The sequence below is a fragment of the Pan paniscus genome, chromosome 1 (assembly GCF_029289425.2).
Source record: "Pan paniscus chromosome 1, NHGRI_mPanPan1-v2.0_pri, whole genome shotgun sequence".
Lineage (NCBI taxonomy): Eukaryota > Metazoa > Chordata > Mammalia > Primates > Hominidae > Pan > Pan paniscus.
The window spans coordinates 180,768,898-180,796,387 of record NC_073249.2 but is presented as its reverse complement, the minus strand read 5'-3'; the positions used below and the strand labels follow the sequence as shown (position 1 = coordinate 180,796,387).

General features: G+C 48.1%; 1 protein-coding gene across 4 annotated transcripts in view; it reads left to right on the top strand.

Annotated features, from left to right (window-relative positions):
* MAST2 (microtubule associated serine/threonine kinase 2) overlaps positions 1-26,833 on the top strand; it is a 238,055-nt gene extending 211,222 nt beyond the window's left edge. For 2 of the 4 annotated variants that reach the window (XM_008965226.4, XM_034964012.3), the window contains 20 exons: positions 1,846-2,055; positions 10,294-10,395; positions 12,647-12,779; positions 13,607-13,668; positions 13,930-14,015; positions 14,469-14,677; positions 16,371-16,509; positions 18,425-18,557; positions 19,463-19,628; positions 20,161-20,262; positions 20,526-20,648; positions 20,824-20,933; positions 21,302-21,456; positions 21,702-21,985; positions 22,086-22,280; positions 22,881-23,107; positions 23,299-23,421; positions 24,511-24,647; positions 24,785-24,975; positions 25,247-26,833. In XM_008965226.4, the coding sequence (XP_008963474.4) occupies positions 1,846-2,055; positions 10,294-10,395; positions 12,647-12,779; positions 13,607-13,668; positions 13,930-14,015; positions 14,469-14,677; positions 16,371-16,509; positions 18,425-18,557; positions 19,463-19,628; positions 20,161-20,262; positions 20,526-20,648; positions 20,824-20,933; positions 21,302-21,456; positions 21,702-21,985; positions 22,086-22,280; positions 22,881-23,107; positions 23,299-23,421; positions 24,511-24,647; positions 24,785-24,975; positions 25,247-26,775 (4,416 nt within the window). In that variant the 3' untranslated portion in view covers positions 26,776-26,833. Of the gene's footprint in view, positions 1-1,845; positions 2,056-10,293; positions 10,396-12,646; positions 12,780-13,606; positions 13,669-13,929; positions 14,016-14,468; positions 14,678-16,370; positions 16,510-18,424; positions 18,558-19,462; positions 19,629-20,160; positions 20,263-20,525; positions 20,649-20,823; positions 20,934-21,301; positions 21,457-21,701; positions 21,986-22,085; positions 22,281-22,880; positions 23,108-23,298; positions 23,422-24,510; positions 24,648-24,781; positions 24,976-25,246 lie in introns of all 4 variants that reach the window. The other 2 variants (XM_008965228.4, XM_008965227.4) reach the window with 1 other exon arrangement.
* Positions 26,834-27,490: the final 657 nt, after the last annotated feature.

Sequence of the window (27,490 nt, the reverse complement as noted above, 5' to 3'; positions counted from 1 at the left end):
CAGATCTCAGAGTTGCTTGCTAACATCTGAATTTTCATTTTCAAGCAGGAAAATGCTGAGGAAGGAAAGTAGGTTGTTATCCTGAGATAGCTGAGAAGTAGCATTCGTAACTCTGCTGCTTGGCTGTGAACCTCCTTGTATATGGAACTAGGATCTTGTTTCCCATTTGCATGTCTCTTTTTTTGTTAAGAGATGGAGTCTTGCTCTGTCACCCAGGCTGGAGTGCAATGGCACCATCTCGGCTCACTGCAACCTCTGCCTCCGGGGTTCAGACAATTCTCCTGCCTCAGCCTCCTGAGATGCTGGGACTACAGGCATGCGCCACCACGCCCGGCTAATTTTTGTATTTTTAGTAGAGATGGGTTTTGCCATGTTGGCCAGGCTGGTCTCGAAATCCTGACCTCAGGTGATCCACCTGCCTCAGCCTCCCAAAGTGCTGGGATTACAGGCATGAGCCAGCCACTGTACCTGGCCCCATTTGCATGTCTTTTTCAACACCACATGCCTGTACGCTCTGACCTGGCCTCCTGAAGATAGGCCCTGTTCCTGACTGAGAGGGGATACTGGACTGCAGAACCTGTGCCCTGTGGTCTGTGCTTTCCAGCTTTGGAGTGGGCACTAGACAATAAGCATGAAGAAGGAGGCAGAACAAACACCTAGGAATTCATTTTGACGTATATGGTGTTTATGAAGTTTGCAAGTATATAATGTTGAGAAATGTATCTCATGCTTGTCCTCCTCCTCCTTGTATGTTAGGTGTTTTTGTAGCATTGGATGTTTGTGTTTATAGGCATGTTTCCAGTTCCTTCCTATAGGCTGAACTGTTGTTGGAGAAAATGTGTTAAGATTCCTTCACTTCCTTCTTTCTCCTCTACTCCCACTTTTTCACCCTCTTCCTCTTTCATTCTCCATGTAGACACACCACATATATATGTATGTAGGTATACATTTGCCTAAACACACACTGGAAATCAGAAATCACCACCTGGTAGCAAAAGAAATAAGGCAGAGTCTTAGATAGACAGCTTAGATAGGCAGCTAAGAACTCGTTCACAGATGTGTATCTGTCATTTTGACATGACTGTGTAGTTAGGTCCCTAAGAGGTTTGGAGCCAGACCTCCATTCTCCTCTGCTGGGGATCCAGGCCAGGGTCATGTTCCTATCCACAGTCCCCCCATTCCAACTCACCATCTGTGACCAGACAGGTTCACTAAGCAGCTCTCCAAGCACCTGCCTAACTCCCTTGGGTCCTAAGGTTAAGTAAGAGGATCCTGAGATAAATGAAACTCTCTCTCACTTAACAAACTTCCCAGTTTAGAAACCAGCAGTGCCCATACACTAAGTTTACACAGTTGGGAGGTCCAGTGGAAGAACAGAGGAATGGAAACCCATTTGCCTGGGGAAATGAAAGACTTCCCAGAGGAGACACAATATTTGAACTGAGATTAGAAGGAGAATTAGGAGTTTGTCAGGCAGGCTTGGCAGGGTGAAAAAGCCACACACTGGGAACAGCATAAACAGACAGGCATGAAACAGCATAGTAAAGGAGGAAGATAGCAAACACCTGTGTGTCCGTACAGCAAAAGAGCTTGCCCTGGAGGGAGTTGGGGGAGATGGGCAAGACCAGGTGAAAGAGGGCCTTGAATATAAAGCTAAGGCATCTTGAGTTGACTTTACTTGAAGGTGATCTATTAATGTCTTCAGTTATCAGGTTTCCCAAATGCAGTTTAAGGAAACCAGGATCAGAGGGAGCCCATTATTTTGCTATTTCCAGGTCCTTCAGGCTTAGCTCCAACTGAGCTGGAACTAGAAGGGAAGTGTTTCTTTCTTGCTTTTCTTCCCAGGCCACCGCACAAATGGAAGAGCGACTAGCAGAGTTTATTTCCTCCAACACTCCAGACAGCGTGCTGCCCTTGGCAGATGGAGCCCTGAGCTTTATTCATCATCAGGTGATTGAGATGGCTCGAGACTGCCTGGATAAATCTCGGAGTGGCCTCATTACATCACAATACTTCTACGAACTTCAAGAGAATTTGGAGAAACTTTTACAAGATGTGAGTGTCCTTGTGCTGGGGTTCTGAAAAAACCTCCACCTGGTATTGGATTCATAATCCCAAGCTAAGATTAGGGCATTAGTGGTATTCTCAGTCTTCACAGACTGCTTGTTACCCACCCTCAAAGGTAGAGCTGAGGGACTTAGATTCCTCCTCAGTCCCCTGCAATACTGAGAGAAGCCTGCTTGGTATCAAAGGAAGTCACTTCTGTTCCTTTTCTAAATCCAAAATTGTATTACTTTGTTGTATTACGCGAAGCTCCACCATGGGTAGTAGTCATAAGTATTTGACTAGGAGGTTTGCTACCCAAAGCCAAAAAGTGGCTCCAGTGGCTGTGACGGGCTTTCTTCTACTGGAAATACTGGTTTAAGCAGAGCCTTCAGACTGTTTATCCTCAGCCAAGGGAAAACAGGTATGAGGCTTGCACGATGGGTTTAGCCATTTGCATGGTGAGAAGTTCTCTAGTTGGGACTTACATGTTTTGAGACCTGATCCTCGCTGGTGTGAAAAAATCTCTGGGAGGCTAAAGGTAAAGTAATCCAGAGATGGCCAAGACCAAAGCACATGAGAGTTCTTAAGCACTGCTTCCTGCACGAGTGCTTCCTTTGCTATCAGCCTCTTGATTAAGGTGGCCAGATGCCATCTCACTCAGACCACAGCGGCTCCATGTTATCCATTAATACAGTTTGGGGGAGAGAGGATGTGCCTGTCCCCCCAGAGCTCATCACGTCACTAGAGAATTTCCCAGTCCAGAACCCCTTATTACCTCCAGACCAAGACCTCTCTCTCTGGAGTAGTACCAACTGAGCTGAGGGCCCAGGGCTAATGATCAAAAGGACATCAGTGTGTTCATCTAGAAATAAGAAGGAGCAGGGAGTTTAAACAAATTTTCAGAGAACAGTTGAATCTAGAGAAAGGGTGACTAAAGATGATCATGATTATTGTTGTCAAGTAGTAGAAAGTTTCTCACATATAAAAGAGAGCAGATTGTTCTTAGTACCCCTGAAAGACATAATTAGTCCAGTGGGCAGAAGTTACAGCGAGAAAGGTTTTGATTTAATAGGTGAAAAAGTAGTTCCTTCTACAAAAATACCTTTTTGTGATTTCAAAAGAAATACTTAAAATAAAACATTGTAGAAGTATAACTTTAGAAAGCCAGAGTCCCATGAAAATCACTGGTAGCTGTTTGTTTCTGTTCAAGAAAAGGTTTCTGACAGTTTTCCAGCAATGGAAAGGGGTACCCCAGAGACATATAGGAATCAGGGATTACTGCATCAGGTAAAGGATTAATGTAGAGTAACTTCCAAGTTTCCTGGTATGTTTAAGATTTATCTTCTAAAATGCTAAAGTCAGAGCCTTGCCCAAAACCTTTAGGCATTTTCCCAGACTGACTGCTTGTGTGGTTAGGTTGTTTGATACAATAGGAAGAGCACTGAATTTGGAGCCAGTTTGTTCATCTGTTCCCTAATTTGTGAAGCCCTTGGAATGCAGAAAAGAATTCAGTGCAGGCTCTATCTTAGGGAATTTGCCATCAGTGAGGTTACAGACCCATCAACATGTACTTAATAAAAATAACAGTTATTACTATACTGAATACTTTATATGAATTCTCTCACTTCCACTGACTGCAATACAATGTGATTGACGAGCACTAGAGATAAGTAGGTTCTGAGCACAGAGGAGAATATGCTGACTCTTTGTGGAAAGTTCAGAGAAGGCTAGATCTTAACAAACAGGTAGGAGTTCACTGAAGCTAGAAAACAGCATAAACAACCTTTTGCTTGGGCACAGTGGCTCATGCCTGTAATCCCAGCACTTTGGGAGGCCAGGATGGAAGGATCACTTGAGCCCAGGAGCTTGAGACCAGCCTGAGCAACAAAGTGAGACCCCGTCTCTACACTAGCCAGGCATTTCACCATGTTGGCCAGGCTGGTCTCAAACTCCTGACCTCAAGTGATCGCCCTGCCTCGGCCTCTCAAAGTGCTGGGATTACAGGTGTGAGCCGCTACAACTGACCAGCTGGCAGATGAATTTGAAGAGTTGGACTGGGGGCCAGATGCTGAACGGCCTTGTGAGGAGCTTAGATTGTATCATGAAGGCAGTGGGTATCATCCAATGTGACAAATTGAAAAATGACCTGATCAGATTTTAGAATAATAAAAGTCAGTAACATTTATGGAGCATTTAATACATGCTAGACACTACATTACCTCATTTAATTTATCTGGTTAAATCTTCACAACCGTGTAAGAAAGGTACTTAATATTATTTCCTAAATTTACAGATAAGGAAACTAAGTTAGCTCAAGATAACTGATTTTTTTAAGTAGCAAAACCAGGACCCAACCCAGATTTGGCTTATTCCAGAGCCTAAGATCATACATTTTCAAACAGTCAACAAACATTGACTGACATCTGCTGTATAGGAGGCATTCTGCTAGGCTTAGCATTTGAGGAAAGAAACAGGGCCAGGTGCGGTGGCTCACTCCTGTAATCCCAGCACTTTGGGAGGCTGAGGCAGGCAGATCACCTGAGGTCGGGAGTTCCAGACCAGCCTGATCAACACGGAGAAAACCCATCTCTACTAAAAATACAAAATTAGCTGAGCATGGTGACGCACGCCTGTAATCCCAGCCGCTCGGGAGGCTGAGGCAGGAGAATCGCTTGAACTCAGGAGGTGGAGGTTGCGGTGAGCCAAGATCATGCCATTGTACTCCAGCCTGGGCAATAAAAGTGAAACTCTGTCTCAAAAAAAAAAAAAAGAAAAGAAAAAGACACAGAGCCTCTTTACTCACTAGGCCCAGCAGTGTAGCTGTAGAGACAGACAGCTCATTATGAAACAGCATGACAGTACCATGTGGTATGCATGAACAGCCAAGAGAACATGTTAAAGACAGCAATTCTTTTTCTTCTCGTGTGTGTGTATATGTGTGTTGGGAACAGGAGACAGGTTTTAAAAGAATAAATGGGATTTCACCAACTGCTCAACCTTTCTCTTCATTTCATAACCAATACTTTAAAAGAAGAAAAGTCCTCATTTACTGTGTTTTTTTTTCCAAAGAAAAATAATTTTAAAATAATTTGTAAGCAAAAATAATCCTAATTAGGCATTCATGGGAAGATATTTAGGAAAATGTGGTACAATTTGAAAATAATAGCCATTAGAATCTAAGATATTATTGGTAATTATATCTTCGTTTTCATTGATTTTTAATACTATTTAATTTGATTATGTATTTTTCTTTTTTTTATTATTATTATACTTTAAGTTTTAGGGTACATGTGCACAATGTGCAGGTTAGTTACATATGTATACATGAGCCATGCTGGTGTGCTGCACCCATTAACTCGTCATTTAGCATTAGGTATATCTCCTAATGCTATCCCTCCCCCCTCCCCCCACCCCACAACAGTCCCCAGAGTGTGATGTTCCCCTTCCTGTGTCCATGTGTCCTCATTGTTCAATTCCCACCTATGAGTGAGAATATGCGGTGTTTGGTTTTTTGTTCTTGAAATAGTTTACTGGGAATGATGATTTCCAATTTCATCCATGTCCCTACAAAGGACATGAACTCATCATTTTTTGTGGCTGCATAGTATTCCATGGTGTATATGTGCCACGTTTTCTTAATCCAGTCTATCATTGTTGGACATTTGGGTTGGTTAAGGGATCAATTCAACAAGAAGAGCTAACTATCCTAAATATATATGCACCCAATACAGGAGCACCCAGTTTCATAAAGCAAGTCCTGAATGACCTACAAAGAGACTTAGACTCCCACACAATAATAATGGGAGACTTTAACACCCCACTGTCAACATTAGACAGATCAGCGAGACAGAAAGTTAGCAAGGATACCCAGGAATTGAACTCAGCTCTCCACCAAGCGGACCTAATAGACATCTACAGAACCCTCCACCCCAAATCAACAGAATATACATTTTTTTCAGCACCACACCACACCTATTCCAAAATTGACCACATAGTTGGAAGTAAAGCTCTCCTCAGCAAATGTAAAAGAACAGAAATTATAACAAACTGTCTCTCAGACCACAGTGCAATCAAACTAGAACTCAGGATTAAGAAACTCACTCAAAACCACTCAACTACATGGAAACAGAACAACCTGCTCCTGAATGACTACTGGGTACATAACGAAATGAAGGCAGAAATAAAGATGTTCTCTGAAACCAACGAGAACAAAGACACAACATACCAGAATCTCTGGGACACATTCAAAGCAGTGTGTAGAGGGAAATTTATAGCACTAAATGCCCACAAGAGAAAGCAGGAAAGATCCAAAATTGACACCCTAACATCACAATTAAAAGAACTAGAAAAGCAAGAGCAACACATTCAAAAGCTAGCAGAAGGCAAGAAATAACTAAAATCAGAGCAGAACTGAAGGAAATAGAGACACAAAAAACCCTTCAAAAAATTAATGAATCCTTGTATCCTATTTACTACTCAATCTTCTGCCTTCCAGTTTCCCTTCCCACCAGTCTAGACACAACTAAAAAAGAGAATTTTAGACAAATATCCTTGATGAACATTGATGCAAAAATCCTCAATAAAATACTGGCAAACCGAATCCAGTAGCACATCAAAAAGCTTATCCACCATGATCAAGTGGGCTTCATCCCTGGGATGCAAGGCTGGTTCAATATACGTAAATCAATAAACGTAATCCAGCATATAAACAGAACCAAAGACAAAAACCACATGATTATCTCAATAGATGCAGAAAAGGCCTTTGACAAAATTCAACAACCCTTCATGCTAAAAACTCTCAATAAATTAGGTATTGATGGGATGTATCTCAAAATAATAAGAGCTATCTATGACAAACCCACAGCCAATATCATACTGAGTGGGCAAAAACTGGAAGCATTCCCTTTGAAAACTGGCACAAGACAGGGATGCCCTCTCTGACCACTCCTATTCAACATAGTTTTGGAAGTTCTGGCCAGGGCAATGAGGCAGGAGAAGGAAATAAAGAGTATTCAATTAGGAAAAGAGGAAGTCAAATTGTCCCTGTTTCCAGATGACATGATTGTATATCTAGAAAACCCCATTGTCTCAGCCCAAAATCTCCTTAAGCTGATAAGCAACTTCAACAAAGTCTCAGGATACAAAATCAATGTACAAAAATCACAAGCATTCTTATACACCAATAACAGACAAACAGCCAAATCATGAGTGAACTCCCATTCACAATTGCTTCAAAGAGAATAAAATACCTAGGAATCCAGCTTACAAGGGACGTGAAGGACCTCTTCAAGGAGAACTACAAACCACTGCTCAGTGAAATAGGATACAAACAAATGGAAGAGCATTCCATGCTCATGGGTAGGAAGAATCAATATCGTGAAAATGGCCATACTGCCCAAGGTAATTTTTATAGATTCAATGCCATCCCCATCAAGCTACCAATGACTTTCTTCACAGAATTAGAAAAAACTACTTTAAAGTTCATATGGAACCAAAAAAGAGCCCGCATCGCCAAGTCAATCCTAAGCCAAAAGAACAAAGCTGGAGGCATCACACTACCTGACTTCAAACTATACTACAAGGCTACAGTAACCAAAACAGCATGGTACTGGTACCAAAACAGAGATATAGATCAATGGAACAGAACAGAGCCCTCAGAAATAACGCCGCATATCTACAACTATCTGATCTTTGACAAACCTGAGAAAAATAAGCAATGGGGAAAGAATTCCCTATTTAATAAATGGTGCTGGGAAAACTGGCTAGCCATATGTAGAAAGCTGAAATTGGATCCCTTCCGTACACCTTATACAAAAATTAATTCAAGATGGATTAAAGCCTTAAACGTTAGACCTAAAACCATAAAAACCCTAGAAGAAAACCTAGGCATTACCATTCAGGACATAGGCTTGGGCAAGGACTTCATGTCTAAAACACCAAAAGCAATGGCAACAAAAGCCAAAATTGACAAATGGGATCTAATTAAACGAAAGAGCTTCTGCACAGCCAAAGAAACTACCATCAGAGTGAACAGGCAACCTACAAAATGGGAGAAAATTTTCGCAACCTACTCATCTGACAAAGGGCTAATATCCAGAATCTACAATGAACTCAAATTTACAAGAAAAAAAACAACCCCATCAAAAAGTGGGCGAAGGACATGAGCAGACACTTCTCAAAAGAAGACATTTATGCAGCCAAAAAACACATGAAAAAATGCTCACCATCACTGGCCATCAGAGAAATGCAAATCAAAACCACAATGAGATACCATCTCACACCAGTTAGAATGGCAATCATTAAAAAGTCAGGAAACAACAGGTGCTGGAGAGGATGTGGAGAAATAGGAACACTTTTATACTGTTGGTGGGACTGTAAACTAGTTCAACCATTGTGGAAGTCAGTGTGGCGATTCCTCAGGGATCTAGAACTAGAAATACCATTTGACCCAGCCATCCCATTACTGGGTATATACCCAAAGGACTATTAATCATGCTGCTATAAAGACACATGCACACGTATGTTTATTGCGGCACTATTCACAATAGCATTTACTGTTTTTCTTTCCTTGTATCCTATTTACTACTCAATCTTCTGCCTTCCAGTTTCGCTTCCCACCAGTCTACCAAAACTGTTCAGCCAAAATTCACCAAGGAACTCACTGGCCAATTGCCAAATCCTGTGGCCACTTTCAGTTCCCATCTTCTGCCACCTCTCGGTGGAGCACAGTGAATACTTCCTAAACTTCCTTCCCCAGTTGTCAATTCACTGTTCTCACCAGTCTTGCTGCCTCTTCACAAGTTCCTTTGCTGCCCACCTCTTCCTACTGGTGTGTCACAGGGCACCATCCGGCATGCCTGGTCTCCCCTTTCTCTTTCCTCCACTCTCTCTCTGATGTCTTGCCACCTGCTCCCATGTCTTCAGTTGTCATCTCTACGCTGAGGACTCCCACATGTGGCTGCCACTCTTACTGTTCTCCTGAGCTTCAGATCAGTGCACCCAGCTGCCTGCTGGACTCCTCCACTTTGACTTCCCTATATTGGTTCTTATTCTTTGGTTGCACGTAATAGAAACTGACTCAGAATAGTTTAAACAGTAAAGGGAAACATTATAAGAGTAAAAGGAGTAGGTCTTAGAGAATTGAAGCGAGGGATATAACCAGGCCTTAAGAAGGAACCAGAACTAGAAACCAGAAGCTCCAGGAAGCTCAGGAAGTCTTCATTCTTCCTTTTTCTGTATGCATCTTTTCCTCTATTTCCATGGTAGGTATGGCCATCTCTTTTCACAGTTCTTAAACAGTTCTGCCACACTGACGTTAACAGTTGTCTTTCTATCCTTTTTTAAATTCCTAGGAAAGTGATCCTCTCTGGTCAGCTATTAGAGGTGGGAGGGAAGGTACAGACACACAGTACAAATGTGGCTCCTAGAAACCAGAGCAGTTCTCAGGAAAAAAGAGAAAGGCCCATTGGCCAAGCAGATACCCAAGAGACTCTCATATAGGTGCCTGAAACTGCACGCCCAGAACTGAGCTTATCTTTTCTGTCTAGCTGTTCTTTCTCTAAAACCAAATGCAGTACATTCTTTATGTATCACCTAAATGGCTTCTTATAGGTACTATTTCACTTACTCATTGAAATTTTCCTAAAATTGAAGTTGCAGTTGCCTTCTGTCGTGCTTCTTTCACCCCTTATCTGCTTCTGTAGTAACCCACGTCTATCCCCTTGTCTGCATTCTTCTGCCTTGACCTATGCCTTTTTCATCTGAATTATTAGAGTTGCCTGCTAATGGGTTTTCCTGCATTTAGCCTTTCCCTCTTTAGTGTACTCTCTACACTGCAGCCAGAGTGATCCTTCTGAAGTACTTTCTGGTCATATGACTCCTCAGCTTTGAGGTCTTTCCACTCCTTACAGTCTAGGGTGGAAAGTGAACATCAGTGAAGGCACCATTGAGAGCTGCCCCTTGAGCTGGGGTCTGGAGGGTAAGTGAGGCTTGTTGGATGGAGGAGCAGGTACAGCTGTATGTCTGTGTGGCATTTCTTGGTGTCATGTAGTGTTCTAAAGCAGAAATGGTTCCCTAAGAGCAACTCGCTCCCTCTCACAGCCAGCCAGCCTTCTCTGAGTTCCTTGCTTTGCGGAGCTCTCTATGCTACCGAATTGTTTCTCCTTGGAGTCAGCTCTGCCCTGTCTGGTCCTGCTTAGCCCAGCCACACTGGGCCAATAGATTAAGCAACGCTTCTTTTCTCTATAGGCTCATGAGCGCTCAGAGAGCTCAGAAGTGGCTTTTGTGATGCAGCTGGTGAAAAAGCTGATGATTATCATTGCCCGCCCAGCACGTCTCCTGGAATGCCTGGTGAGTGGACTCTAGGAAAGTCAGGTGGGCAGATTTAGAGGAGGACTATAGAGGAAGTATCCTGATGACAGCAAAACTGTGGTGGTAACCACTGCCATTTCTGTTGCTTAGGTCCTTATTTAAATATGATTTGCCACCATTGGGGGACTAAACAGGTTTTTGTGAGGACAAATGTATGGTCCTGAGGGGATGTGGCAGGGAGAATTATTAGTCTAGGCCACCCCCACATGAGCAGGGCTCACATCAGTGGGGGTCTTGGGGGTGAGAAGCGTCAGGAGCATAGCCCAGTTTAGTTTGCACAAGTTGAGTCCTTCATTTTATCTTCAGCAATACTTGACTGAGTACCTACTTCCTGCTAGACACTGGAGATACAGACATGAATAAAGCACAGTCTCTGATCTTGGGATGTTTCCTCTACAGTGGAGTTGGGAAGCATGAGGCATGAGGACATGTAAATAGTAATTACAATACTGCAAGAAGTGTTGCAGTTGAGGTCAGTACACAGCGTAACGGGAACCTGGAAAAGGAAGTGCTTTAGTCTTCCCTGGAAGGAACATTCAGTGAATGCTCCCTGGGGGACGTGAGGCTTATTCAGCAAACCGAAGGATAAGTCTAAGTTTCCCAGATCGGGAGCATGGGAAGGAGCATTCAGTGGGGCACAGGGTGGGTTTGAAGAAGTGCTGAGGGGTAAGCCTGGAAGGTAGGCTGTGACAGGGTCATGGAGGGTGTCGGGTTCTCGGCTCTGGAGTTTTTCATTACCCTTACGGCCACTTGGAGACACCAGAAAGTTTAGGTAAGAATGTGACATGGCCGCATTTACTTTTTTCTTAAAAAATATTATTAAGGTATAATTTTCATACAATAAAATATATCCCTTTGATGGTACAGTTCATTGAGATTTAACAAATACACACTTGTAGAATCGTGGCCACAGCTGACATAGAGAATATTTCTGTCATATAAGTTCCCTTGTGCCCCTTTGAAGTCAGTCCTCTCTTCCTCCTGCTCCCAGACAATAACTTAACTGCTTTGTTTCACTAGGGATGGGTTTGCCTTTTGTACAGTTTCCTAGAAATGAAACCATGTTTCTGTGTGGTTTCTGTAGTATGTTCTGAATTCTTTCACTCAGCATGTTTGTAGAAATTCATACATGTTGTTGCATGTATCAGTAATTGGTTCCTATTTATTTCTGTGTAAATATTACATCAGATTTAGTCCTAAGAAAGATTACTTTGACTGCAACATGGATAGTGAATTGGAAGAGAGGGCAGGATGAGCCAGGGACATCAGGGGAGAGGTACTCAAAGCAATTCATGTGAGATGGGGTGGCCAGAACTCAGACAGTGAATGGTAGGATAATAGAGAGAAAGAGGTGGATTAGAGGGGTATTTATGAGAGAGACATTCTGACCAAATAGGAGCTAAGGAAGGATAAGAAGTTAAAAGGACTTCCAGGTCTGGCGTAGGTTATATCCAGATAGGTACAGTTCTCCAAAACAGTGAGGCCACAGGGAATGAGAACAGAGTTCAGGGCAGAGGCTATGCTGTGATAGAGCAGAGAGCCTCTCCCTCAGGAACATGAAGTCCTTGGCTAAGCAGGGGCTTGGAGTCAGACCTGGGCTGAATGCTGGTTTTCTGTTCCTTCCTACTTCTGTGATTATGGACAAATCAGTGCATCCCTGAGAGCCTTGATTTCCTCAGTGAGGTCAAAGAGTTGCTAGAGGGTTTAACCCAGTGTGTGGCACTTAGTAGGCACTCAGTTATTATGTGCAGACAAGGATTGTGCTTTTCAATGGATCTCCAGCCTCTAGCACATAGGAGGTGCCCAGTAAATATTCGAAGGTATACATGCACCAGTAGGGCTTTGCCAAAGCTCTTGTGAGCCATAATTGAGTGTGTGCCAGGACTGCTGTGGACTGGGCATCTGAATACACCAGACAGTGCCACCTGGCTGATGGAAAGCATGGGACCAGATCAATAGGCTGAGCTCTCTTTAGAGTAAAACCTCTAGTTCTTACTGCCAGGAAGACAGCATATGCTTAGCATGTCCAATCTGGAGGTGACCTGTAAGACATCTTTGTCCCCATTCCTGTGATCCCTGAATCATGTTGTTTCTGAATATTCAGGGGTGGGAGTGTCCTATCACAGAGAAAGTCTTGTTCATCTCAGTCTACTATATGCTGTAAAACCAAAGACGCCAGCAGCTTTCGCTTATATCTGTCACCACTGACTGCCTCTCTCCCTTGGTACAGGAGTTTGACCCTGAAGAGTTCTACCACCTTTTAGAAGCAGCTGAGGGCCACGCCAAAGAGGGACAAGGGATTAAATGTGACATTCCCCGCTACATCGTTAGCCAGCTGGGCCTCACCCGGGATCCCCTAGAAGGTGAGCATGCTGCCTAGTGGCTGCAAAGAGGCCCCACCGCTGCTGGCAAGCTCTAACAGCAGGGAAGCTGCTTGGAAAAGAGACTTAGCTTGGACATGGACACAACATGGCCCCGGGGGCCTCAGGATTTTAGGAGATACACTGTGATCTCTGTGACAAAACAGTCTTTACTTTGGAACTGCTGTTCACATCTGCCTGATAGATCCCAACCTGGATTGCATCGGCCCGGCTGAGTTGCATTTAGAACCTCAGTTCCAAAGAGGTCAACAACAAAGGGCCACAATCACATTTGCAAAAATGGTCACCTCCTCTGCAACTTGCCTCTACTCTTGGCCACCTTACAGGTCTTCCTGTGTCTTTGGGGTAGTCCAACACAGGGCTTCAGAGGATACCACCATTCTTCTGGGCTTCCTGCTGAACCCCTGCAGCAACCATGGGCTTCCAAGTCCCTGGTCTGTAGGTATCCTGCTCCTGCCTTCTGTGCTTCCCAGCCCCATCCAGTGAAGCAGTCTTGGCCAGCAGGATGGGAACTAGTAACCCAGTTTCAGGCCCTGTTTTCCAGGAAATGTCCCAAGTTTATAGAATTTGCCAGGCCCTGTGAATGGCACTGGACTTCTGGAAATGGGAGTAGCAGTAGGATTTGGCTTCTTTCCTGATCCAAAAGCTGGGACTACATTGGGTATAGTGCCATGGGACTGAATTCACATCCTAGGCTGATGCAAAAAGCATTAATGACTACCCTACATGCACCTGTTTTGTGATCTGAGGATACTGCTGAGATACCTGACGTTGCCACGCACATTCTTCTCTTGTATCTTTGTTTCCAGAAATGGCCCAGTTGAGCAGCTGTGACAGTCCTGACACTCCAGAGACAGATGATTCTATTGAGGTAAAAACCCTGAGCTCCTACCCCATTCCTGGAGCCTGGGCCCTATGAAGCAAAGAGCTATGAATTCTCTTTAAGAGAATATCTGAGGAAGGGATGGGGGAGTTGGTGACAGCAAACACTGAGAAGTCATTCTACTCCCAGAAGAATGGGCAGGAGACTGCACTAAAGCTGACAGCTGAGAAGATGCTAGAGCCATAGCTTCTGCAAGGATATGGGCTCTGAGAAGCATGCCTGTCTCCTGCCTTTTCCCTTGTCTTCCAGGGCCATGGGGCATCTCTGCCATCTAAAAAGACACCCTCTGAAGAGGACTTCGAGACCATTAAGCTCATCAGCAATGGCGCCTATGGGTAAAGGCAGGGGTCAGGGTGTGGCCAGGACTGAAGCCGGGTCAGCCTTTGATCTCTTCCATGTGAGAGTGTATGCTGCCCAGTCCTCTGGGCAGATGCCTCGGGGTGGACCTTCTCACTCCCAGAAGCCTCCTGGGTGGGCAGGAGTTCAGATTCCTCTGACATCCGATCATTGTTCCTTTCCCAGACAAGATTCCCACGCCTCTTACTACCACGCATCCTCCATTCCCTGAGCTCTGGGGAAGCATTGAGCCGTATCATCAGGACATGGTCTATCAAGAAGTTTAAGAGTTCTATGGACCAGGGGGTCCCAGACCCTTCTCACTGATATGCATGCCCTTGCCCCCTTGTTCTGTGCATTAATTAAGGTGTGAGAGAAGGCAGTTTGGGTGGCAGAGAGCACAGCTCAGGTGCTGAGGGTCCATGGGGGATGGGCCGGACTTTGTTTCCCAGGGCTGTATTTCTGGTGCGGCACAAGTCCACCCGGCAGCGCTTTGCCATGAAGAAGATCAACAAGCAGAACCTGATCCTACGGAACCAGATCCAGCAGGCCTTCGTGGAGCGTGACATACTGACTTTCGCTGAGAACCCCTTTGTGGTCAGCATGTTCTGCTCCTTTGATACCAAGCGCCACTTGTGCATGGTGATGGAGTACGTTGAAGGTACTGAGGCAAAGGTGGCCTGGCATGGAGGCCAAGGCACAGTCTGAGACTTAGCCTTAAACAGGGACCAGCAGCTTTGTACAGAGGTGAAGTTTCAGGGCCCAGCTTTCCAGTCCACCTTTGGCATTGGTTTCTGCCTCAGGATCACAGAGACCATTTGGCCACAGTGGGCACAAAGCTCCCTGCCTCTACCATGAGAGGCATTCTGGGATAGGATGTAGCAGGCCAGCAGCTATAGAATCTTGCACCCCAAAGCCTGCACGCTCTCTACTGCTGGTATCAGACAGCAACAGAGGAGGCAGCAGAGCTACAAAAGCCCAGGATTAGGTGCTAGGAGGATTGCATCTGGACCCTCAGAAGAAAGGAAAGCCATTAATTACCCTGACTGGCTTGCAAAGGGGACACCCCTTAAAACCAAGCAAAATGCTCTGAGAATAGAACAGAAGAGCAACATGGGGCATAGTTCTGGAGGGAGGCAGCAGCTTTGCCAGTGGCCTTCCCTCTCACCTTCTCACTGTGTGTACAGCCTCCAAAGATATTGTGCCTAGTCTTGAAGCTGAAGCTGAACAAAACTGTCCTTTAGTGTTTACTGGGTACATGCTGGGAGTTCATAGTGTTACTTTACTCAGAAACTAAAAGCCAGTAAGAAGGAAGTAACATGAACAGATGTTAACATCTCAGCCAGATGTGTTTACAGTATGCAGTATTCCTGTCCTAAAACATTAGGCTGGTACAAAAGTAATTGCATGTTTGCCATTACTTTTAATAAAGGCCTGGGTTCCTTCCCTCTCTGGCCTGAAAAATGTCCATGACAGCTATTAGCAGATTCACTTTACTTTCCACCCCCCTCCATACCCTGTGTATTTTCATGCTGCTAATAAAGGCATACCAGAGACTGGGCAATTTACAAAAGAAAGAGGTTTAGTGGACTTACAGTTCCATGTGGCTGGGGAGGCCTCACAATCATGGCAGAAGGTGAAAGGCATGTCTCACATGGCGGCAGACGAGAGAGAGCTTGTGCAGGGAAGCTCCCCTTTATAAAACCATCAGATGGGCTGGACGTGGTGGCTCATGCCTGTAATCCCAGCACTTTGGGAGGCTGAGCCAGGTGGATCACCTGAGGTCAGGAATTTGAGACCAGCCTGACCAACATGGCGAAACCCCGTCTCTACAAAAAATGCAAAAATTAGCTGGGTGTGGTGGTGCACGCCTGTGATCCCAGCTACTCGGGAGGCTGAGGCAGGAGAATCGCTTGAACCTGGGAGGCAGAGGTTGCGGTGAGCTGATATCACACCACTGCACTCTAGCCTGGGTGACAGAGCAAGACTTTGCCTCAAAAAAATAAATAAATAAAAATAACCATCAGATCTCATGAGACTTATTCACTATCACGAGAATAGCATGGGAAAGACCCACTTCCATGATTCAGTTATCTCCCTCCAGGTCCCTTCCCACAACACATGGGAATTATGGGAGCTGCAATTCAAGATGAGCTATGGGTGGGGACACAGCCAAACCATATCACCCTGTCTCCCACCCATGCCAGCAGCAAAGGGGCTAGAATCAGAGTCTCCAGCACCAGGATATTCCATGAAGCTGTCTCCTCTGGGACCTCAGAAACTGCCAGATGGGAGCTGGCTAGCTAGAGCAGGGAACTGAATCCTTTCCTCATGGTAGCCTGGGCTTGTTGCAGGGGGAGACTGTGCCACTCTGCTGAAGAATATTGGGGCCCTGCCTGTGGACATGGTGCGTCTATACTTTGCGGAAACTGTGCTGGCCCTGGAGTACTTACACAACTATGGCATCGTGCACCGTGACCTCAAGCCTGACAAGTATGTCCACAGTCTGTGTCCCTTGTCCAGGGTCTCCCTCTTGGGTCTCCAGATAAAATGTTGGCAAGCACAGTAGCTCTAAATCTATCCAGATGGCTACTGGGAAAACATGCTCCTGTGTGTGTCCATCTGGGCCTAGTTCTCTAGCCCCCCGACCGCCCCAGATGCAGATCATTGCCTCAAGGTCTGGCTGGAACACTATAAGGCTTCGGTGACATGGAAGAGTCATTGAGGAGCCCCACTGAAGAAACCAAGCAAGAACAAAAGAATAAGCACATCTAGTAGATGGCTAAACAAGTGTCCTGACGTTTACTGACATCTACTCTGTGCCAGCACTATATTGTGGGTTTTTAAATGTAGTCCCTGGCATGTAGAACTTAAGTCTACAGTGGGAAACAGAAATATATGTATACAGGCTTCTTCTCAGAGGGTATTAGTCAAGTGGAAAAAGGAAGACCTGCTTTCTAAAGCAGGAGAGCAGAATGTGCAGAGTCACACAGATGCAAGAGAACAGCACTTGTTCAGGAACTACAAATAGTGCAATATGGCGACAGCTTAGATGGTGAGAGAGTAGTAAGAGAAAAGGCTAGAGAGAGAGGCAGGAACTAGTTCATCAAGGGCCCTTTTGTTATATTTGGGTTTTATTTTAAAGGGGCCTAGAGAGTCTTGGAAGGGTCTGCTAACCAAAGATATGATAGAATGGCATGCCCAGATTATGGTTTAGGTTTAGAAAGCTCACTCTGCCGGTGAAAAGAGACACTGAGACCACTGCCAAAGAGATACTGAGACCAGGGAAAGACAGCAATGCCTGCAGCAGAACAGGGAGTCAGGATAGAAAGAAGAGGGGTAGTGTGGGGAAGTATAAAGGAAAGAGGATCAGGCTGGGGTGGGGGTAGGAAGGGAAGTGAGGGAACAGAAGAGGCTGGGATGTGTTCCAGATTTCCAGCTTGGGACTGGTGCAGGGTGATAAGCCTCTGTGGGAGAAAGTGGCTTTGACATAAGACAGACCTGAATTCAAATGGCCACTCTTCTGCTTATTAAGTCTGAGTTTGAGTCTATTAATTAAAGTTTCCCTGACCCTCACGTTCCTCCTTTCTAATATAGGGAATAATTACACCTACCTTTGATGTGTTACTCTAGAAAGCATTTCAGGGGCCAGAATATTTTTAAAGCACTTAGCACAGAGCTCAACAGATAACCAAAATTATTGTTTTTCACTGAGGAGGGGAACCAGTTGGGAGGCATGACTTTGTTTTGGACAGGTTGAGTTTCTGGAGCCCGTAAGACACATGGGCAGTTGGGTAGGCCTGGAGCTCAAAAAGGAAGTCAGAGCCAGAGGTACTATTTGAGGAATCATTAGAATAAAAGGGTGGCAGGGTAAAGCCTTCAGCACAAAATGAGTGGCTCAGGCAGAGTATATAAAGGGATCTTAGTTCTAGTTTCTCCCAACTAACCCTCCTCCCAAGACCAGCCATGGACATGGAACAAAATTATGTGTGCCCCCTGCCCCTCTCCCTGAAACAGGAGTATTATGGGCCACTCAGATTGGGAGAGGGGACTAGGAATGGCTCCAGCAGCTGCCTTAGGATGAGGCTGATCTCAGCTCTGTAGAAGAAACTCTGTTCCTCAACTGAATGACTCCTGCCCCCAACATAGAATACAGTTAGGGCAATAAGCAGAAATGGAGTTGTGGGAATGGGCAAAAGGCAGGTTCGTTGCTTGTGCAGAATGCAGCACTCACACAGCCAGAGCAATTTATGTGTCCACACCTGCCTGTCCCCCCAGCTGAAGCTACCCAGCTTATGTCTCACAGTACCCCCATGGAAGCCTGAGTGGGGAAACTGGGCATATACTAAAATCAGTACTCTCAGAAAACCAGGAATAACTTCTTAATTTTATTTCTTCGTTCTCCCAGCCTCCTAATTACATCCATGGGGCACATCAAGCTCACGGACTTTGGACTGTCCAAAATTGGCCTCATGAGTCTGACAACGAACTTGTATGAGGGTCATATTGAAAAGGATGCCCGGGAATTCCTGGACAAGCAGGTAAGGAAGGGTAGTTGATAACACTGGGGGTTAAATTCTAGGCCCTTGTCCTGGCGCAGTGTCTTACGCCCGTAATCCCAACCCTTTGGGATGCTGAGGCAGGAGGATCGCTTGAGGCCAGCCTGGGCAACATAGTGAGACCCCATCTCTACATTTGTGTACACATACATAGATTCCAGGCCCTAGAATAAGGCCTTGGGGCCATATGCCTACCTTGTAGCTAGATGTTAAGATTGGGAACCCCTATCTTTTCTACCTTTGGGTTCCAGAGAGGCACTGAGATAGGTAGCACATTTGGAAAACAGGATGAGCCTTGAGAATCATATGGATATAAAATCCAAAGTCATCTTCCTCTTCAGGGTTTGGGGAAAATAGGTCATGTAACTGTTAGCACAGAGTTTCATATGAGATCAGTCCTGAATCTCCCAGCCTGAATCAAGGGCAAGGCTCTCCTGGAGCCTGAGGTTCTTGGAACACAGCTCTGAATTTCCATTGGGCTGTGGCCCAGTGTCCTGAGAGGCAGCCTCTGGATGTTCCCTGGTTTGACATTTCAGGTTGTGACTGTTCACCAGTCCCTGTAGTTGTTACGTGACTGATAGGGTCTGTTTTGTTAGAGGCTGGAGTGCAGAGGCCAATTGTGGGATCAGATGCCAGAGGTGGGTGTTGAGGGCTTAAGGGATGGTAGTTCCGGGCTAGAATGAGACATTTTTGTTAATTAGGAAATACCTACTGACAGTTCCGACTCTTGTTCCCTGGGGCTTCTGTTGATCTTGTTCATTAACTAAGGTGGGCTGAGTCTTCATTCAGAGATTCTTCTGCTCGAGATGGGAGCATCCCCCATCTCCGGCTGTCATGCCAGTCAGCAGCCTCAGGAGGCTGAGCCAGCCTGGCTTTTCTGTGCCCAGGTATGCGGGACCCCAGAATACATTGCGCCTGAGGTGATCCTGCGCCAGGGCTATGGGAAGCCAGTGGACTGGTGGGCCATGGGCATTATCCTGTATGAGTTCCTGGTGGGCTGCGTCCCTTTTTTTGGAGATACTCCGGAGGAGCTCTTTGGGCAGGTGATCAGTGGTAGGTACTATGCCCCTGGCCCAGTGGGGAAACAGAGTCTGAATCCACAAATATGATGTATGCAGGCAGCTCGTGAGGCCTGTGAGCTCTTGTTCTGAACTCATCATGTGTGTTTGTGATGTCTGCTGCTTTGGGGATGGGTGTCTCTGTGTTTCTGCATGTACATACATGTGCACACTGTGTCTCTTGGGGCTTCACATGTCTCTCATAGACACCTGGTCTCTGATATACACCTGGGTGTTCCTGTCTGTGTATGTGCACATCCCATAAGTGTGAGGGGTACGTCTGTGTATGTTTTGTGGAGTATAAAAGCAGGGTGAGCTAGAGCTTTGCAGTGCCTGCTGTGGATCAAAGATCAAGCTATGGTCTAGGAACCTATAGAATTTAAGGACTGGGGTCCCAGGCAAGGCTTTCAGGGGCTCCGGGCTGGGTCCTTTTTGCCTCCTTTCCTTTCACTGTTCTGGGACCCTCTTCTGCATCTCTCCACTCTACCCACAATTTCTCCTTTCCCTCTCACCCCTGATGACTTCAGATGAGATTGTGTGGCCTGAGGGTGATGAGGCACTGCCCCCAGACGCCCAGGACCTCACCTCCAAACTGCTCCACCAGAACCCTCTGGAGAGACTTGGCACAGGTAGGGCAGGCCCCGCTAACTTTTCTCACTACTTGGAAAAGGGGTAAGGGAGGCTGAGTCATGTACCCTGGAGGTTCAGGCTTCGGTTACAGGCAGCCCCTCTGGATCCTGAAACTCTGCCCTGCTCTGTAGGCAGAAAAGGGAAGATGCTTGAGCTGATCCCCTAGGTATAGCTTCTGAAGGTCTGGCTTCTTACTAGATTTGCTGACCTAGACTCCATGCTGCTCATCCTACCCCCTTGCCCATGTCCTCCCTGTCCACAGGCAGTGCCTATGAGGTGAAGCAGCACCCGTTCTTTACTGGTCTGGACTGGACAGGACTTCTCCGCCAGAAGGCTGAATTTATTCCTCAGTTGGAGTCAGAGGACGATACTAGCTATTTTGACAGTAAGGCCACCAATGGGTGGGGTGGAGGATGGGTCCTACCTGTTTGCCTAGAAACACCTGTGCACACTGAAATTGCATTGGGAGCAACTTCTCAGGGCTCTGCTGAAATCTAATGGGGTCACAAGGAGGCCACCAGCAGGGCTCTGAAGGAAAGTGTCCTTTATGTCTGGCCCAGCCCGCTCAGAGCGATACCACCACATGGACTCGGAGGATGAGGAAGAAGTGAGTGAGGATGGCTGCCTTGAGATCCGCCAGTTCTCTTCCTGCTCTCCAAGGTTCAACAAGGTGTGACTGAGGAGGCCCAGAATGGGCAGAACAGGCTGGAGGATCAGAAGAAGAGGGCCTGTCAAAGGGCACACCTGGGGCAGGCTCAGGGAGTTGGGGTTGGGGCCACCTCTAGAAAAAGAGGAGCTAAGGGTTGGGGCTACATATAGCTATATATAGGTGCTTCTAGAACCACTGCTGTCCCTGACATGAGATGCCAGGTCAGATCAGTGGAATAACTCCTTCCCCAAATATTCAGCAGGGGTGTGTGAAGGAGGGATGGAACCGACTGGTTCAAATTCCTAGGTTTCCGATGCCAAGGATGCTTTATGCCACTTGGGAGGTACGGCTGCCAGAGCCCATCCCCAGCGCATCCCCTGTGCCCACAGGTGTACAGCAGCATGGAGCGGCTCTCACTGCTCGAGGAGCGCCGGACACCACCCCCGACCAAGCGCAGCCTGAGTGAGGAGAAGGAGGACCATTCAGATGGCCTGGCAGGGCTCAAAGGCCGAGACCGGAGCTGGGTGATTGGCTCCCCTGAGATGTGAGCACCCAGAGTTCACCCAGGGTGGGCGACACAGCTATCCCTGCATTGTCACAGATCATGGGAGAGATTCCGATGCCAGGGAGGAGTGCAGGTGGCAGGGAGGGGGCATTCACAAGGGTGGCTCCTGGAGGAATGTCTGCGGAGGAAAGTTCTGTTACTATAACCCTTGTGTGCCCCTAAGGAGACCTGGCAGGAGGAGGGGGACCACCTGGGTCACTCACCCCAGGCCTTGTGTCTCATAGATTACGGAAGCGGCTGTCGGTGTCTGAGTCGTCCCACACAGAGAGTGACTCAAGCCCTCCAATGACAGTGCGACGCCGCTGCTCAGGCCTCCTGGATGCGCCTCGGTTCCCGGAGGGCCCTGAGGAGGCCAGCAGCACCCTCAGGAGGCAACCACAGGAGGGTATATGGGTCCTGACACCCCCGTCTGGAGAGGGGGTATCTGGGCCCGTCACTGAACACTCAGGGGAGCAGCGGCCGAAGCTGGATGAGGAAGCTGTTGGCCGGAGCAGTGGTTCCAGTCCAGGTATGGCCCAGTGGGCGGCCAAACGACCTAAGCTGGAGGATACTGCAGGGCAGGGAGGCTCAGCGGCATCGCGGGTCTCACTGCTTACTTGGGCCTACAGCTATGGAGACCCGAGGCCGTGGGACCTCACAGCTGGCTGAGGGAGCCACAGCCAAGGCCATCAGTGACCTGGCTGTGCGTAGGGCCCGCCACCGGCTGCTCTCTGGGGACTCAACAGAGAAGCGCACTGCTCGCCCTGTCAACAAAGTGATCAAGTCCGCCTCAGCCACAGCCCTCTCACTCCTCATTCCTTCGGGTGAGGCCCCTGGGGAGCTGGGATAAAACTCACAGGAAGGGCCTTGTAATCTCTAGGCCTTGGGAGGGTTCTGCACGTGGCAGGTGTGTGTGTGTGTGTTAAGCACGGATCTGAGAGACTGTGGTCTCTGAAGGTGTGTATTGGTGTCTGGGGTTGTGTATACATGTGCCAGAAAGCAGGACAGCACCATGTCACAAGTGCAGGCTTTGGGGTAGAGAGCTCACACTCAAATCCTGGCTCCATCACTAACAGGCTCTTGACCTTGAGCAAGTTGCTTAACTCCTCTAAGCCTCAAGTTTCTTATCCAAAAATGTGGATATAATAGAGGCCAGCTGATAGGTTAATTGTGACATTTAAATATATATGACAAGCTTATATAGTCCCTGATACACACATAAATGCTAGCTGCCATTTCTCATCACCACCACCGTCTCTTGGGGTCTGGACACGGGAAAGGGCTTCACAGGTCAGGGGCTGTGGGGAAAATGGACCTAGGCTTAGGCTCTGTCTGTGACTAGAGTTGTGCTGACATCAACAGACTGGACCAGGGGCCAGGCCAAGGCCCTCTGACCCACTAAGTCCTGGCTTCTCCTTCTCCAGAACACCACACCTGCTCCCCGTTGGCCAGCCCCATGTCCCCACATTCTCAGTCGTCCAACCCATCATCCCGGGACTCTTCTCCAAGCAGGGACTTCTTGCCAGCCCTTGGCAGCATGAGGCCTCCCATCATCATCCACCGAGCTGGCAAGAAGTATGGCTTCACCCTGCGGGCCATTCGTGTCTACATGGGTGACTCTGATGTCTACACCGTGCACCATATGGTGTGGGTATGTCTGACCATCCAGACCTGCTGTCTCCCTGCTTCATCATCCTTCCAGCTTCCCCTTTGTGGAGCCCATCTGTCCCTGCTGGGGGGTCAAAGGGTGGTGGTGAAGGGGCTCACAGCTTAATGTCCAGAACCAGGCCCCATACTTCGTGTTCAGGCTCCAGTCTGAGTACTGTTCTCTTCCTGGCACAGCACGTGGAGGATGGAGGTCCGGCCAGCGAGGCAGGGCTTCGTCAAGGTGACCTCATCACCCATGTCAATGGGGAACCTGTGCATGGCCTGGTGCACACGGAGGTGGTGGAGCTGATCCTGAAGGTTAGTGCTGGGCGTGCTGCCTGCATGGTCCCTGAATGACCTCAGCCTGTGAGTCTGTGATGGCAGTTAGGGGAGTGGGTGAGTTGGGTGCACACCCATCTACACCGAGTATGGATGTAGGTACACACAGGCCGGGCGCGGTGGCTCATGCCTGTAAATCCCAACACTTTAGGAGGCTGAGGCAGGTGGATCACTTGAGACCAGAAGTTTGAGACCAGCCTAGCCAACATGGTGAAACCCTGCCTCTACTAAAAATACAAAAAAAAAAAAAAAAAAAAAAAATGCCTGGGTGTGGTGGCTCACGCCTGTAATCCCAGCACTTTGGGAGGCCAAGGCAGGTGGATCACCTGTGGTCAGGAGTTTGAGACCAGCCTGCCCAGCATGGCAAAACTCTACTAAAAATACAAAAATTAGCCAAGCGGTGGTAGGCACTTGTAATCCCAGCTACTCGGGAGGCTGAGGAAGGAGAATTGCTTGAACCTGGAAGGCAGTTTGCAGTGAGCTGAGATCATACCACTGCACTCCAGCTTGGGAGACACAGCAAGACTCTGTTTCCAAAAAAAAAAAAAAAAAAATTAGCCGAGTGTGGTAGCACATGCCTGTAATCCCAGCTACTTGGGAGGCTGAGGCAGGAGAAGTGCTTGAACCCAGGAGGCAGAGGTTGCAGTGAGCTGAGATCGCACCACTGCACTCCAGCCTGGGTGACAGAGTGAGACTCTGTCTTAAAAAAAAAAAAAAAAAAGATGTAGGTACACACAGAACTTGAATGTGGCACAACAGAGAGTTTTCTCCACAAGGCAGTACCCTCCCTGACTAAGGCCCAGGGATCCTTCTGAGCTGTGGGTAGGGCTGCAGAATGGGACGGATTAGCCTGTTTTCTACCTTCTTACCCCAAACCACTCTGGGGCTCCAATGGGAGCCATTTCCTCATCTGTAAAAACAATAATATAGGCCTGTGGTTCAGATGTGTTGGTGCAGGGTCAAAAAGCTGGAGCTGTGGTATAGCCATGCCAGAAGGGAAGGATTGGGGGAGGGGAGGGGCAAGAATATGGCTCCAGCTTAGCCTAGGCCTCATGCTTTGCTCCCCAGAGTGGAAACAAGGTGGCCATTTCAACAACTCCCCTGGAGAACACATCCATTAAAGTGGGGCCAGCTCGGAAGGGCAGCTACAAGGCCAAGATGGCCCGAAGGAGCAAGAGGAGCCGCGGCAAGGATGGGCAAGAAAGGTGAGCCAGGCGCAGTGAAGAGGGTTTTCTCTGAGCCACATGAGTGCTGGTATGTGGTGGGTGCCTTGGCCCTGGGGGTCCAGTGTGTGCTGTGCTCACTGCACCAACTCAGCCTTTGACCCTTATCCCCGCAGCAGAAAAAGGAGCTCCCTGTTCCGCAAGATCACCAAGCAAGCATCCCTGCTCCACACCAGCCGCAGCCTTTCTTCCCTTAACCGCTCCTTGTCATCAGGGGAGAGTGGGCCAGGCTCTCCCACACACAGCCACAGCCTTTCCCCCCGATCTCCCACTCAAGGCTACCGGGTGACCCCCGATGCTGTGCATTCAGGTATGAAGGGCTCCCTGCAGATCAGTGACAACCCCTGGGAAATAGGAAAGTTCCTAGGCCCTGTGTGCTTCTGACAGATCTCACTCTGAGTCTCTCATTTAGCCCACCCCCTGAAAGATCCTGTAGTCTTGGGGAGGAATTAATTGATGGGGAAGGGGGTAGCTTGGTTTCTGGGACATAACAGGGCTAAGCCCTGTCTTGCCCTTGAGTCACTTCTAACAGCTAACACTGCTCTGCTTTTGTCTGTCTGTCTGTCTGTCTCTGTACAAAGTGGGAGGGAATTCATCACAGAGCAGCTCCCCCAGCTCCAGCGTGCCCAGTTCCCCAGCCGGCTCTGGGCACACACGGCCCAGCTCCCTCCACGGTCTGGCACCCAAGCTCCAACGCCAGTACCGCTCTCCACGGCGCAAGTCAGCAGGCAGCATCCCACTGTCACCACTGGCCCACACCCCTTCTCCCCCACCCCCAACAGCTTCACCTCAGCGGTCCCCATCGCCCCTGTCTGGCCATGTAGCCCAGGCCTTTCCCACAAAGCTTCACTTGTCACCTCCCCTGGGCAGGCAACTCTCACGGCCCAAGAGTGCGGAGCCACCCCGTTCACCACTACTCAAGAGGGTGCAGTCGGCTGAGAAACTGGCAGCAGCACTTGCCGCTTCCGAGAAGAAGCTAGCCACTTCTCGCAAGCACAGCCTTGACCTGCCCCACTCTGAACTAAAGAAGGAACTGCCGCCCAGGGAAGTGAGCCCTCTGGAGGTAGTTGGAGCCAGGAGTGTGCTGTCTGGCAAGGGGGCCCTGCCAGGGAAGGGGGTGCTGCAGCCTGCTCCCTCACGGGCCCTAGGCACCCTCCGGCAGGACCGAGCCGAACGACGGGAGTCGCTGCAGAAGCAAGAAGCCATTCGTGAGGTGGACTCCTCAGAGGACGACACCGAGGAAGGGCCTGAGAACAGCCAGGGTGCACAGGAGCTGAGCTTGGCACCTCACCCAGAAGTGAGCCAGAGTGTGGCCCCCAAAGGAGCAGGAGAGAGTGGGGAAGAGGATCCTTTCCCTTCCAGAGACCCTAGGAGCCCGGGCCCAATGGTCCCAAGCCTATTGACAGGGATCACACTGGGGCCTCCCAGAATGGAAAGTCCCAGTGGTCCCCACAGGAGGCTCGGGAGCCCACAAGCCATTGAGGAGGCTGCCAGCTCCTCCTCAGCAGGCCCTAACCTAGGTCAGTCTGGAGCCACAGACTCCATCCCTCCTGAAGGTTGCTGGAAGGCCCAGCACCTCCACACCCAGGCACTAACAGCACTTTCTCCCAGCACTTCGGGACTCACCCCCACCAGCAGTTGCTCTCCTCCCAGCTCCACCTCTGGGAAGCTGGGCATGTGGTCCTGGAAATCCCTTATTGAGGGCCCAGACAGGGCATCCCCAAGCAGAAAGGCAACCATGGCAGGTGGGCTAGCCAACCTCCAGGATTTGGAAAACACAACTCCAGCCCACCCTAAGAACCTGTCTCCCAGGGAGGAGGGGAAGACACAGCCACCTAGTGCCCCCAGACTGGCCCATCCATCTTATAAGGATCCCAGCCAGGGCTGGCTATGGGAGTCTGAGTGTGCACAAGCAGTGAAAGAGGATCCAGCCCTGAGCATCACCCAAGTGCCTGATGCCTCAGGTGACAGAAGGCAGGACGTTCCATGCCGAGGCTGCCCCCTCACCCAGAAGTCTGAGCCCCGCCTCAGGAGGGGCCAAGAACCAGGGGGCCATCAAAAGCATCGGGATTTGGCATTGGTTCCAGATGAGCTTTTAAAGCAAACATAGCAGTTGTTTGCCATTTCTTGCACTCAGACCTGTGTAATATATGCTGCTGGAAACCATCGTTATGTCTTTTGCTTGCTTGTTTTCCTTCGGTCAACCCACGTGTAACTAGGTCCTGTGTTGCTGCTGGGAATATAGTGGTGAATAAAACAGTTTCCACCACCAGGGGAGGGCCACCTAACCCAGCTTGACTTCCCAAAGGCTTTGACATTTGAGCTCAAACATGAAGAATAGATGATAGGTAGTAGTTTGCTGGGTGTGGAAGAGTGGAGGTTGGCTTAAGAAAGGCTGTCCAGGCAACGTTTAGCACATGCAGTATACCTGGCATAGTCAAGGAACCAAAGATAATTCAAAGTAGAAACGGGTCTGGCAAGTGAGGCAAGGGCCATGTCTAATGGTCTTCCAGGAGATTTGACTTTGTGAAGGTGATGGGGAACCAGAAAATACCATGTAGCAACTAAAATTCCTTCATAGATAAGGGCACTAAGACTTTGACGCCCATGGTAATACAGTAGCTTGGGTAGAACGGGGGTTAGAACGTAGGTCTCCCTTGGACTCCAGAACTCACATGTCTCTCCTAACTGGGATTGCCTCAGCCAGGAAATGAGGAGGGGAAGAAGTGAGAGAAGGCAAAGAGTTTAACTTTGGGTGTGTTTGAGATAAAAGAGAAGACAGAAGCAGCAACCAGCAGAGTCATAAAGTCTATGGGAGGAGTTTT